This window comes from Olea europaea, chromosome 10 (genome assembly GCF_002742605.1).
Source record: "Olea europaea var. sylvestris chromosome 10, O_europaea_v1, whole genome shotgun sequence".
NCBI classification, from domain to species: Eukaryota; Viridiplantae; Streptophyta; class Magnoliopsida; order Lamiales; family Oleaceae; genus Olea; species Olea europaea.
In genome coordinates, this window is record NC_036246.1 from 41,695,516 (window position 1) to 41,707,523 (window position 12,008).

At 38.3% G+C, this 12,008-nt stretch overlaps 4 protein-coding genes across 4 annotated transcripts; 3 read left to right on the forward strand and 1 right to left on the reverse strand.

Annotated features, from left to right (window-relative positions):
• LOC111400687 (putative germin-like protein 2-2) lies at nucleotides 1-853 on the forward strand. Its single transcript, XM_023028079.1, has 3 exons — nucleotides 1-67; nucleotides 335-591; nucleotides 674-853. Exons 1-3 carry the CDS (start codon nucleotides 1-3, stop codon nucleotides 851-853), a joined length of 504 nt encoding a protein of 167 aa, XP_022883847.1.
• A 989-nt stretch (nucleotides 854-1,842) lies between these two features.
• On the forward strand, nucleotides 1,843-6,370 carry LOC111402309. Its single transcript, XM_023030527.1, has 6 exons — nucleotides 1,843-2,222; nucleotides 2,710-3,757; nucleotides 3,851-4,038; nucleotides 4,861-4,897; nucleotides 5,217-5,275; nucleotides 5,600-6,370. Exons 1-6 carry the CDS (start codon nucleotides 2,134-2,136, stop codon nucleotides 6,087-6,089), a joined length of 1,911 nt encoding a protein of 636 aa, XP_022886295.1. The 5' UTR covers nucleotides 1,843-2,133; the 3' UTR covers nucleotides 6,090-6,370.
• Nucleotides 6,371-7,120: 750 nt separating this feature from the next.
• Nucleotides 7,121-9,085, forward strand: LOC111400688 (probable terpene synthase 13). Its single transcript, XM_023028080.1, has 4 exons — nucleotides 7,121-7,267; nucleotides 7,382-7,497; nucleotides 8,117-8,398; nucleotides 8,872-9,085. The coding sequence occupies exons 1-4, from the start codon at nucleotides 7,121-7,123 to the stop codon at nucleotides 9,083-9,085; spliced, it is 759 nt and encodes a 252-aa protein (XP_022883848.1).
• Nucleotides 9,086-9,425: 340 nt separating this feature from the next.
• On the reverse strand, nucleotides 9,426-11,716 carry LOC111402310 (pentatricopeptide repeat-containing protein At1g55890, mitochondrial-like). Its single transcript, XM_023030528.1, has 2 exons — nucleotides 10,525-11,716; nucleotides 9,426-10,226 (listed from the first exon to the last, which is right to left on the reverse strand). The coding sequence occupies exons 1-2, from the start codon at nucleotides 11,653-11,655 to the stop codon at nucleotides 10,215-10,217; spliced, it is 1,143 nt and encodes a 380-aa protein (XP_022886296.1). The 5' UTR covers nucleotides 11,656-11,716; the 3' UTR covers nucleotides 9,426-10,214.
• Between the last annotated feature and the right edge of the window lie 292 nt (nucleotides 11,717-12,008).

The window sequence follows — 12,008 nt, forward strand, 5'->3', positions numbered from 1 at the left end:
ATGGCTTCCAACGGTCACAGGAAATCACCATGCAGCCGTATGGTATTAATCCATGCTGCCGCATGGAGTAATTGAAGGGCCCCTTTAAATTTCGGTAGATGGCCATGCGGTCGCATGGCCACATGGCACAGAGTTTGGGCCTCCATTTTTTCTTTATATTTCCATCGTTTGGTTACCACGCCGGTTTTTCTTTGGCTTCCTACATATTGTTTCATTCCATTTTAATTCCTTAATTGAATTTTGAACAACAATATAACACAAGCAACGAGGAATTCTACCATCTGTGAATTTAATTATTGGTTTTTATTAATTTTTTTTATTCACAATCTTGCAGCACGAGATGGCCTCTCATGCATGGACTCGAAACTAGTACAAGCTGAACACTTGACCTTCAATGGGCTTCATTTAGCAAGCAACACATCCAACCCTCTAGGATTCATCTTCACGCTCGTGACAGTGGCTCAACTACCTGGATTGAACACACTTGGAATTGCATTGGTATGTTTTGACTATGCTTCATGGGACATTACTCCTATCCATCTCCATCCTCAAGGCACAGAGATAATTACTGTTTTAGAAGGTAGTAGTCAGGTCGGCTTTGTGACCTCCAACCTAGACAACAAGTTGATTATCAAATTCCTACAAAATGGTGATGTTTTCGTCTTCCCAGTAGGACTCGTTCACTATTAGCAAAAATGTGGGATATGGAAATGCTGTTACCATCTCTGCTGTCAATTGCCAAGACCTCGAAATCATCATTGTAGCAAGTTCCGTTTTCATTTTAGTACCAAGTACCAATAATGATGTTTTTGCCAAGGCAATTGATCAAGTGGATAAGAACACAATTGATTGATTCTGATGTATACAATTATCTCTGTGACCCGACCATCCACGACCTCATGCTCGAGATTATGGTAACCTTGAGCACTCTCCTGTGGCTTGAACATCCTCGAGTTTATATGGTCGGGCTCGTCACTCTCTCCCCTAGGCACAAGCAAGCTCGAGCTTGGATTTGAAACTCCTATCTCGAACTATATAGCTCGAACATTGCTAAGGAGGGTGTTTACAAACAATTTCATTATACATTCTCTCATATAAATTCCCTTCCAGACTTAAGCATTAGAGGGGCGACGAGAATACATTTCGTTGTCTTTGTTTCAAGTACCGGAAGGCTCTGTTTGTGCTCTTTCTCAGTTCTCAAGTTGGAGAGATTTATCAGGTACAATTTTTGGTAGCATCAGATTCAAAGCACAATTTTAACTGGTTGGTCTTGCAATATGTTGATTACATTATGTATTTTTCAATTTTAATTAGAAATTCACGTCATCTAGCAGGAAAGTTGTGTTGTCCTCAACCACTAATTTATTATTAATAAAAAGATGTGAGATGACGAATATACTTTCTTATTTAAATAAAACAAAAATAAAAAAATAAAAAACTGGTTGCAACGTAGTTCGAATTTTGCAAAAGATTTTGTTATTCAAATAGGAGGTTATATTTGTTATTTCACAATTTTCTATTGAAAAATGGATAAAAATGACGTTTTACAATCAAATATAAAATTGAAGGTAAAAATACTTAAAAAAATTGAAAGATGCAAAATTTATTGGACTTCTTGTAGGCACAGTATGGAGGGTTCGATTTTTGAAATATGGAATTGGATTCCTTGTAGGGGCAGTGTATAGACAGCTCTTGTTCCCTGGCCTGTTGAGACACATTCCGCGATTTACCTCCCTCACAAAACTCTAAGGTCGGGACGATAGGGCCCTCAAGATTGGGATTCAACTTTTTTTTTTTTTTTTTATATTATATAAATAATCACCTAAAGTCCAGTTAGGACAGAAGAGTTTGATAGATCTGCGTCTCCTAATCAAAGGTTCCAAACCCTTCTCTCCCAAATCCAGTACCCTTTTCTCTGTTTAAGTTTCTGTAGACTGCAATTGCAACTATTAGATAGATTTTCAGATAGGAAAAAACGACGAAAACAATAATTCTTTTCTTTTATATTTATACAGATTTATTCAGTAAATCATCCAACTGGGGAGAAGGGTTTATTAACTTATATATACACATCTAGATTCATATATACTGAATCTTTTTAGCAAGAGATTGCAAGAAGAAAGGGGAGAGAAGATGTCGAAGAAGAAAGCAACGATGACTCTCAAAGACTTCCATGGTGGTTCAATTCCTTCGGATCTTCGTCTCCCCTCTGCACCTGGCGTGTGAGTTTTTTTCCCCTTTCATTATTGATTATACCGGAATAAGTATAAGCGTCTGGTCCGTTTTTGTATTTTTATTTTGGGAAAAATATCTATTTTTTTCATTGGGTTTGAGTTCGATTCATTAATTGTCAATTTGATTTCAATTCAAGATCAAATTTTTTGAGTTTAAAAATTATACCCAATAAATTTTAGTGTTATTTCCCATTAATTTCCTTAATACAGGTTTATTTATTTATTTATTTATTTGGGGGGTTGTTTATTGAAGCTCAGTGCTTCTTTAATTGATATTATACATAAATAGTCTAGATCTAACCACTTGATCCTTGTAATTTAAAACCCATATGAGTTTTAAGTCGATTTATTTGTGTGAAGTATGTGGTGGGCGTGTAATTTATTTTTTAATTCAGAACAGTAAAATATATGAAGTGGATACTATGAAGTGAATTTCTGATCTGAAATTTTGTACACTGTTCATATTTTTGGACAGAATGGCAAGACCTGCAGATCGTGGTAGTTTTGATCAGCAGTCGCCATGGGGAAATTCAATGGGAAGGTCCAATCAACGCTTGCGGCCGGCATCTGCTGGGTCAGCTCGGAACTTCGATGAAAATACCCCATTTTTAAGTCATAGCGCTCGCATTGGCCGCAATTTCGACGAGGATGAGCGCAAGCCTTTGGATGGGATATCAGGTCCTCGTCGAACTGTCAGTGATGAGAGCGTTCATGCTCTGCCAAGTCGCGTGGTAGAAACTAAGACGGGTAATTTGGCGGGTGCTAGAGTTGGTAGTCAGCTATCTTCAACTCCTCCGTCTCATTCTAGTGGTCCAGTGGGTAGTTCATATGCTGGAAGGGTTAGTGAAGTCCATAAGGTGGGGTTGAATAACCAAAATTTGAGTGGCAGTGCTGGGGTGAATTATCAGAATGTGGGTGTCAACTCCAGGTCAGGGGTTGCTGGGTCCAATTTGAATCCATGGGGTGTTAAGAAGGAAGTGGCATGTGAAAGGGAGCCTGTTTCTGCTACATGGTCAGCTCCAGATGCTGCAGTAAAGCTGGCCCATGCGAGTGCCATTGAGAAAGTCTCATCTGGTCGGTGGCACTCGCAACATGTTCATCCTCAAAAAGATATTGAGGCCATTGGACACTCAGAACCTGAGAGAGAATTTCATCATCGGGGCAAAGACATGTACAACAGGAATATTAACAATGGGATAGATGTTTTAGGTCGAACTGACTATCATGATGTTGCACTGGCGATGCATATGGAAAGGAGTCTGATTGCTGATGATGGGATTTGCAATGGTGGAAAGGAGACTGTGTCTCATGATAGAGTCAGGTCTACCATGTACATGGAGACACATGATTGGAAACCCTCCATTGATCACAGGGAATTTCTGCCACATAGCATTTCTGGAGTATCTGGTGAGACTGATTTACAGTCTCCAGGGACTTTAGAAACATCGGAGCGACCCAAATTGAAATTACTTCCAAGATCCGAACCGATAGAGAATTTAGAGCTTGCATTCGATTATAAGCAGGTTAATGTTGGTTTTTTACATTCGGGTTTTCCTTTTGAACTAGATATCAAGTACAATGTTACGTATCTTTGCAATTCATCATTTTGAGTGCAGGGGCACCAGCAGCCGATTGATCCGGTTCATGTGATGGACGAGAATGAATTACACAGAACTGTAAATCCCGTAGAACCCGAGTTTGCTAGATCGATGGTTGTTAATCAAGCGGTAGAGCGCCCAAAGTTGAATTTGAAGCCACGCTCACGACCTGTTGAACAAATGGAGGGAAACACTGAAATCAAAAGGTCCATTAACTTTTACTAACTAGCTCACTGAATCATGTGTTGTTTATTTCTTCGGGTCCTCTGTTCGTTCCTAGTCTATTTGATTTTTCTATTTAATTCATGAAAAGGATTACTGGATTACATTTGCTATTGATGAAACTTTTAAGTGATTGTCAGATGATAATCTGAAGTGAACTATAACTATTTCAAAATAGCAATAGATGAAACTTTTATTTAATTTTCTTTGCCAAGGATATGCTAAAGGTATTATGCTCAGCTCAAACTTGGTCATTGTGCGCAGCCTCATCAAACTGTTGTAACATAATCATGAATTCAACTGGGTACCTTTACCGTTGACAATGAGTGCATTTTATGAAAAGGCATTTGTATCGTCGTCTTGTTAAGTCCACGTATTGTCCATGTTAGAATGGCAGAGGAGTGACAACTTGGAACTTGTTTAGCCAACTCATACCATAAGTAACACTCAAGAACACTCACTTCAGGTGCCCTTTTCTTGAGGTTTTTGCTGCAAATGAGGATAATAACTCCTAGTAGGAGCCTTAGTAGTCACCAGAGTTGTTGGTATAGAAGTAGTATCTGTAGGTTCAGGACTGGAGCAGCAGTGACTACGTTGACAGGTTGTAACAGTAAAGGGACTGGCAATAAGTTATAGTAGTAATGGAGCTGCAAGGTCGAAATACCGACAAAACAGTCCAAAAGATAGTACCATTTTTTACTATCACAATTTACCATTCTTATGCTGGTTTCTCTTGAAATTTTAGTTTTTGCCTGTTAGAACTCTCTTGTTGATCCTTTCGGTTTTGGTCTTTGTCAACGTCGCAGAAACACTCTGTTCGCAGGGGCTCGTCCACGAGAATTGGTAAGTTCATTTTCCTATCACTGTCAAATTGTGTGAAAAACATGGATGGCACATGCGTTGGAACAATTAATTTGGAAATTTCAAATTATTTCAATCTCCTTTTGGTTTGGCAGTTTAGTTCTAAACCTCTTAGGTTTTTGGTTATTCATCTTTTTAACTCGTGTCTCTCTGCTACTCCTGCTGTATCTATATCTTATTAATTGATTGGTGTGGGTCTTTTCTGCATCTTTTATGTATGATGATTGTGCTGTGGTTAGCTTTATTAGCATGATTGTGCTTTGGTTAGCTTTATTAGCATGATCGTCAATTCTTCTCCCAGGTTCTGAAGGATAGGGGACTTGATGCTGTTACCCATTATGACAGCCAACCACCTCCTAGGTATCTATTCAATTTCAGTTCAGAGTTAGGATGTACATGTTCACACAAGTAACTCTTTTAGGCCCCGTTTGGTACACATTAATATAAAAATGAGAATGAAAAATATAATCGTTACGGGCCCCACACAAAAAATAGAAAGTAAAATATGGTGGCTTGATATGATGGATAACAGTCATATTTTTCATTTTAATGGGTAAATAATGAGAAACTAACGGGGGTATGTACATGTTCACACAAGTAACTCTTTTAATCAGAGTTTTTATGTACATGTTCACACGAGTAACTCTTTTTCTTTTCTTTATTTGCAACCTTTAATGCATGAAGGATCAAGCAAGACGCTCTCAAGATTGATCAAGTATCCGTGCAAGTTACTGCTGCTGGTTACGGTGAAAAAGCTAAAAATGTTCTGGGTGATCTCGGAGTAGCAAAGAGTACTGATAGGCGAGATCAAAGGACGGACATTGAAAGAACAGATGAACAGAGAAGGAACAAAGGGAATGAAAATTGGAGGAATTACAGAGAGGTTGAGAAACACAATGACCTGCGGCCTCAGCAACGGGAGAGGCCACTGTCACCTGACACCTGGCGCAAGCCTGTCGAAAATCCAAAACCGGACTCTGCGCCTGCCCTGGGGCAGCGTTATGGGAAAGTGGCTTCTGCTCTTGAGCTTGCACAGGCCTTCTCCAGACCAGTTTCTGATCCGACAGTTGCTGATCGTCTTTCTGGTTCAAAAGGCATTTCCAGCAGGAGTCAGATACCTTTTTCTCGGTTAACAACAGGTCGAGGCCCCAGGCCTCAGATAAATGGTTACTGAATTATTAAGATAACCTATATTTGAGACGAGAGAAACTTTCTCCCCTCGCAAATGCCTGGAAGTGCAATATGCACGAAAGATGTTGCATTTGTACCCAAATCCCGGACTGTGGGTAATTTTCTCTCATTCAATTATAATCGATAATGGATGCCATTGTTACTAGCTACCGGCAAACTGCAATAGGCAATAACAGAAGAAAATAACACAATGATTCTTCATGTTGACAATAATCACATACATGTATTTACTATTGGAGTTCATCAAGCATAATTTGGGATTTATGAGTTTGTGAATTTTTTATTTTCCTTTTATGCCATTGTGCTTGTAGCTTCAATTGATGCTCTTTCATCCAGTTGCTGTTATTCCAAAACCAACTTGCCCTGACCTCCGGACAGCCGCCCTCTCCCCAATTAATTCTACTCCCAACACTTCCATCCGTTGTCTTCAATTATCACCAAATACAGATAGAAGACAGTGAACTTTGAGACATTGTGCATTGAAAATCAATGGTCTGAATTTTGTCAACCAAATTTATAAACACATTTTGTTCCAATAACATGATACAGATTGTTGATCATGTCCTGTCTCTGACTGGCTTCTGCCCGCCCTTAAGTAATAAATTTAGTACAGTAGGGTAGTTGATAAATTCAGGATGTGGGTCCTAATGCAAGTTTTAATTTATTTTTATTTTTTAGTGGAAGATTTTATCATTTATTTGCTCGCCCAATCTAGTTAACTGACAATATTGCAATTTCACAAATTATTTAAATATAAAGAAGATAATATTTTAATTAAGGGTTGGAAACCAAATCCTAAATTGGGTACCAACATTCAATTTTCTCCAACTAATACGGTTCCATGATATTTTTCTGGTTTATATATAAACATTTGATATTATCACAATTTTTGTTAATATTGCAGGACATTGCCTGCAAGCAATATGACTTTCCCAAAAGGCTTCCTTATAAGTAATGGTTAAGGCTTTCGTATAAGAAATAGTCGAATACTCTAAAAAAACTGCTCTGACTGCGATGGCAACCATGACAGCCTGCAGCGGCCTGTCGCCTCTTCCTGGCTGCGGCTGTTCTATTCTCTCGACCGTTACTCGGAAAATAGGAAAGGGAAATCCCTTTCGTGTTGCATGTAGAGCTTCTACTACTCGGAAATGGAGAATTCTAGTAACTTCTGATATAAATGAACACGGCTCCAATTTATCAGATATTTTGTATTCACTACGTGTAAATCTATTTGATCTATATATATGTAAAGAATATATGTGCTCTAACTTGCAGGTCCAGGATGAATTTTATGTTCAAAAAGTGGAGAATCTTAGGCACTTTTTGGTATCATCATCTTCAGGAGTAAATCAAAGCAATTCTGAAGCAACACTACGTGGCAACAAGCACTTGTGATTATAAATACTACACTCTTCATCATGTTTTACTTTCTTTCGGACTCTTGAGACAACAAGGATACCATGTACAAGCATGTTAATTCTTCTTTTATTTCCCATGAACTTCATTCATTTTTTAAGTTATGAAACTCGTATGCTGTAACTCGAGGGGCATCTTTGGTACGCAGTACTAGACAGTCTCGTACAGGAACAATCAAGATTTTGACTTGTTTTTATTCCTCATTCCTGTCTAGTATTTGCACAAGATGAAAATAAAAAAATAAAAAAAGAAAGAAAGACTTTAAGCTGCTTCTATAATCTTGTATGTATCAAGCTTATTCCGGTACTATTTACAATAACAAACAAGATTTTTTACTTATTTTTCTTACATAATACTCTTAAATAATGTCAAATCGCATATAAATATATATATAATCTTTTAAATACTGGTACTTAGGAGATCATTTCCGTATATATATATATATATATATAATGTATATATATAGTATCATTAACCAAGTAATAATAGAGATCCATAATGCATATGTATTCACCAACTTCAAGGGCAAGGATGGGAGATTCAGACAAAACCTAAGACAAGACATCATAAGATTGATGGAATTGTATGAAGCAGTACAGCTTTGTTTAAAGGAGAAGACATTATTGATGAGGCTGTATATTACAGTAGCCAGATTCTTCAAGAATGCATGACAAATATGGATCAAAATTTATCCAAATTTGTTAATCACAAATTGAGACATCCTTATCACAAAAGCATGGCAAGATTGAATTCGAACGACTCTGTCTTTTATTTTAAAGGCAAAAACAGACGGGAAAAAACATTGAAAGAGCTGGCAAATATGGATTTTCGGATGCAAAAATCCGTTCACAGACATGAATTGCATCAAGTTTTCGAGTAAGAAAAAGGTTATACACAATATACAGTTTAATCTCTTGATGAAAAAGCCCCTCAGTAATCTCTACCTATCCACTAATATCATTTTCAAATATAAGTACCCCGTACCCTTTCATTTAATATGTGCTCCACTGTTCATTCATACTCTCGATCATGAATCGATCTTCAGGTACACGTACCATTTTGGGCACTCATATCCTTGTATTAGATCGCTCTAACTTCCTACCTATATAAAGGAGTATGAAAGGCAGTTTTTTGTGTGGTGCGAGATCTATATCGTAAAACTTCTTCTTTATCATAGTGAAAAACTGCAACCAGTAGACATGGCTCTTACGTTGAGGGTGAGCCAACATAAATCTATATGTTCTTGTGTATGTTTTTCTGTTTGTTGCGTCGTTCATTATTTGCTCTCAGATATTTGGTTAGGACTTCATCCCTAAAATAAGGTCGGGTTTTAATCCTTGATATTTTAGGTGGTGGAAAGAACTTGGCTTGGCAGAGGAATTGAAGCTCGCTAGGAACCAACCAGTGAAATGGTACAGATGGTCCATGGCCCGCCTAAAAGATCCCTCCTATGAAGAGCAAGGAATTCAGCTGACAAAATGCATTGCTTTTATCTACATAATAGATGACATTTTTTATTTTATGGGACACCCCAAAAACTGGCACTGTTTACAGAAGCCATAAACAGGTATTTTTCAGTTATTTGATTTCTCAGAAGCAAATTTTAGCTACAATATAATGACCAAAATTTGATTATATATAGATGGGAATATGCTGCCATGGATATGTTACCAGACTTCATGAAAATTTGTTACGAGGCACTTCCTGACACGATGAATGAGATGGGCTACTGGATCGAAAAGAAGCATGGACATAACCCGACTAAAACCCTAAGAACATTGGTAAATCAGCAATTCTCTATGGAAGCTTGTTTTGTAAGGCGGTCTTGACAATATTAAAGAACAAAACAAAGATGAATAATGTTTATTGTAATGTCGAGTACTTTTAACGAAACATGCAAAATGTATATTTTCTTAACCGTACGAACACGACAATTTAATAGGATTCTTTTAAGTTTCAGTGGGCGACTTTGTGCAACGCGTTCCTGGTAGAAGCAGAATGGTTTGCATCTGGTGACTTGCCAACAGCGGACAAGTACCTGGAAAATGGGAAGTTAAGTTCCAGAGTACGTCTAGCGCTAGTTCACTCCTCTCTCTTGGGTATTGGCCAAACAACACAAAATGCCATCCATTTGAATGATACATCCAGACTCATATCCTCAGTGGGGACAATTCTTTGCTTATGGGACGACTTAGGAAGTGCCAAAAGGTAATGATTTCACAACTTATGATGAATATATATGTCAACGTGATCATAATTTAGGATCATTTGGCAGGATGAGCATCAATATGGCAATGATTGATCATAAAGAGAATGCTACATGAAACAGCACAGAGGCATATCTGTCGATATTGCACAAAATCATGTTCTTGATTTGATATCAAGTGAATGAAACTGTCTTAATAATGAGTATTTCAATCTAAAACTTTCGGCACCATCTTTCGCCCAGGGCTTCTCTTAATCTTGCAAGAATGGTTCCTCCTATGTACAGTTATGATGAGAATCAACGGCTCCCACTTCTTGTGGAGTATACGAAATCTATTGTGTTTGATGATGCATAGAAAAAGCAACCCTTCTTATATGATGGAATTATTCTTGAGTGGCAGTTTGAACTGTAACTGGATTTCTAGCAAAGCACGCTACTAGATCAAACTGACGCCTATCTTCTTGCCATTACATGCTCAAAAATGGTTCACTGGCAAACCTAACAAAAGAGCATAAAGTTTCACCAAACATAGCAATGGTTCCAAAGCAATAGTAGGTATTAAGGGAAAGACGTAGCATGCATGCATTTCAATTGTATTCCAACATAAGCGGAAGGACTGCAAAACATTCTGTCTAAAAGTCTGTCTCTAAACGAGGCCAAAATAAACAAATCTTTCAACTTTAGAGCAATTCTCAAGTCAGTAGCTCAAATTCATTCAGCTATCTCAACTCAATATTCAGTCAAGCCAAAGATTAAGTACAAGGATAAAAAAATGTAGTCAGGATAATTAAACTACTTGTGATGGCAGCTCAAGCTTATAATGGCAGTAATCATTTGACCTCCCCATCTGAACAACCGTCTTAGCCTCTTCAATCCTTGAATCCTTCATCAACCCATCCACCACATTCTGCAACAATCTTGCATCAACCAGACGCTTCCTCTCGAAAACCTCTTTGCAAAGCTCAAAAACCCAATCATAATCACCCTTATCTAATGCAGAAGAAAGAACCACCCTGAACAATGCCCTATCTGGGACATGATCGCTTCTGACCAAGTCGCCATACCATTTCTTCACCCCCTTCAAATCTCCCTCATCGCAATACCCTCTAATGAGAATTGCGTAGCTAAAAAAATCAGGCTGTATCCCACTTTTCCCCATTTCACTAATCAACTTAATAGCTTCATTAAACTTCTTCTCATTAACCAATCCCACAAGCCTCGCATTATAGCTCCTAACATTGGGGAAAAATCCACTGTCCACCATTCGTCTCCACATCTTTTCACCATCATCATACCTCTTATTCGAATATAACTTATCGAGAACTGTATTAAAAGTAACCAAATCGGGCTTCACCCCACTTCTTTCCATCTCATCAACCACTCCCAACCCTTTATCCCACTCCCCCATCTCACACAGCCCTTTGATCACAATATTGTATGAAAAGACATCAGGCCTCACTTGCCACTTCATCTCAATTTCCCTAAAAATCCCCTCAATCTCCTCAAGTTTCCCCGAATTCACACAAGCTGATAAAAGGGCATTCACACTCTTCACACTCCTTTCACAATTCCTCTCAGGCATTTCATCGAACACTTTTTTCGCATTCTCAAACATGCCCGATTGTCCATACAATTTGACAAGCCGGATAGAGAAGTTCTCCTTGGAAATATCATGTCTGAATTGCTTCTGATGTTCGAGAATTTCTTCGATCCATTTGAAGCGTTTGGCGGAAGCCAGGCGGCGGACCGTAGACTCATAAATACCATTCTTGGTGCGGAAACGGTCGGAAGATGAATAGAGCTTGAATTTATCGACGAGTTTCTTCAGGTTTCGCTCCTTGTAGAGGTCCTCAGAGAGGGACTTGATGGAGGGAGAATGGGCCGTGGTGGAAAAAGAACGGTGGAGGAGGCGAGAGACGGCGGACATTGGTTGTGGCAGTGTAAAAAGGTCGAGGCTTCTCGATTCAAATGGAAATGAAAAGAGGAGGGAAGGGTTTTAGGAGGAATTAGTGGCCAACGGCCGGTTGACCCGATCAGTTTTTTAAAGAGGCCTTTGATCAGTTAAAAAAAAAAAAAAAAAGGCAAAATTATTTAAAACAGTGAAAATCAACAAAAATCAAGAGAAACCTAATTTTACCCCTCAGGACTTGCAAGAAAAAAAGCAGAAGGCGAGTGGAAAAGTACTGTAGTACAGTCGACCCAGTTATCGACAAATAAGGAAAAATAGGAGACCTAATTGGCCATTTCTCTCTGAAAAATGTAAGATTTTTATACCAAAAA

What these genes read in the sequence shown, in the direction of transcription:
- LOC111400687 (XM_023028079.1), top strand. Translation starts at nt 1, where the DNA reads ATGGCTTCCAACGGTCACAGGAAATCACCATGCAGCCGTATGGTATTA. An exon ending in AATCCATGCTGCCGCATGGA is followed by an intron (nt 68 to 334) that starts GTAATTGAAGGG and finishes ACAATCTTGCAG; the next exon opens with CACGAGATGGCCTCTCATGC. An exon ending in TTTTAGAAGGTAGTAGTCAG is followed by an intron (nt 592 to 673) that starts GTCGGCTTTGTG and finishes TCTTCCCAGTAG; the next exon opens with GACTCGTTCACTATTAGCAA.
- LOC111402309 (XM_023030527.1), top strand. Translation starts at nt 2,134, where the DNA reads ATGTCGAAGAAGAAAGCAACGATGACTCTCAAAGACTTCCATGGTGGT. An exon ending in TTGCATTCGATTATAAGCAG is followed by an intron (nt 3,758 to 3,850) that starts GTTAATGTTGGT and finishes TTTTGAGTGCAG; the next exon opens with GGGCACCAGCAGCCGATTGA. An exon ending in GGGCTCGTCCACGAGAATTG is followed by an intron (nt 4,898 to 5,216) that starts GTAAGTTCATTT and finishes TTCTTCTCCCAG; the next exon opens with GTTCTGAAGGATAGGGGACT.
- LOC111400688 (XM_023028080.1), top strand. Translation starts at nt 7,121, where the DNA reads ATGGCAACCATGACAGCCTGCAGCGGCCTGTCGCCTCTTCCTGGCTGC. An exon ending in CTCGGAAATGGAGAATTCTA is followed by an intron (nt 7,268 to 7,381) that starts GTAACTTCTGAT and finishes TCTAACTTGCAG; the next exon opens with GTCCAGGATGAATTTTATGT. An exon ending in GAATTGCATCAAGTTTTCGA is followed by an intron (nt 8,399 to 8,871) that starts GTAAGAAAAAGG and finishes TTGATATTTTAG; the next exon opens with GTGGTGGAAAGAACTTGGCT.
- LOC111402310 (XM_023030528.1), bottom strand. Translation starts at nt 11,655, where the DNA reads ATGTCCGCCGTCTCTCGCCTCCTCCACCGTTCTTTTTCCACCACGGCC.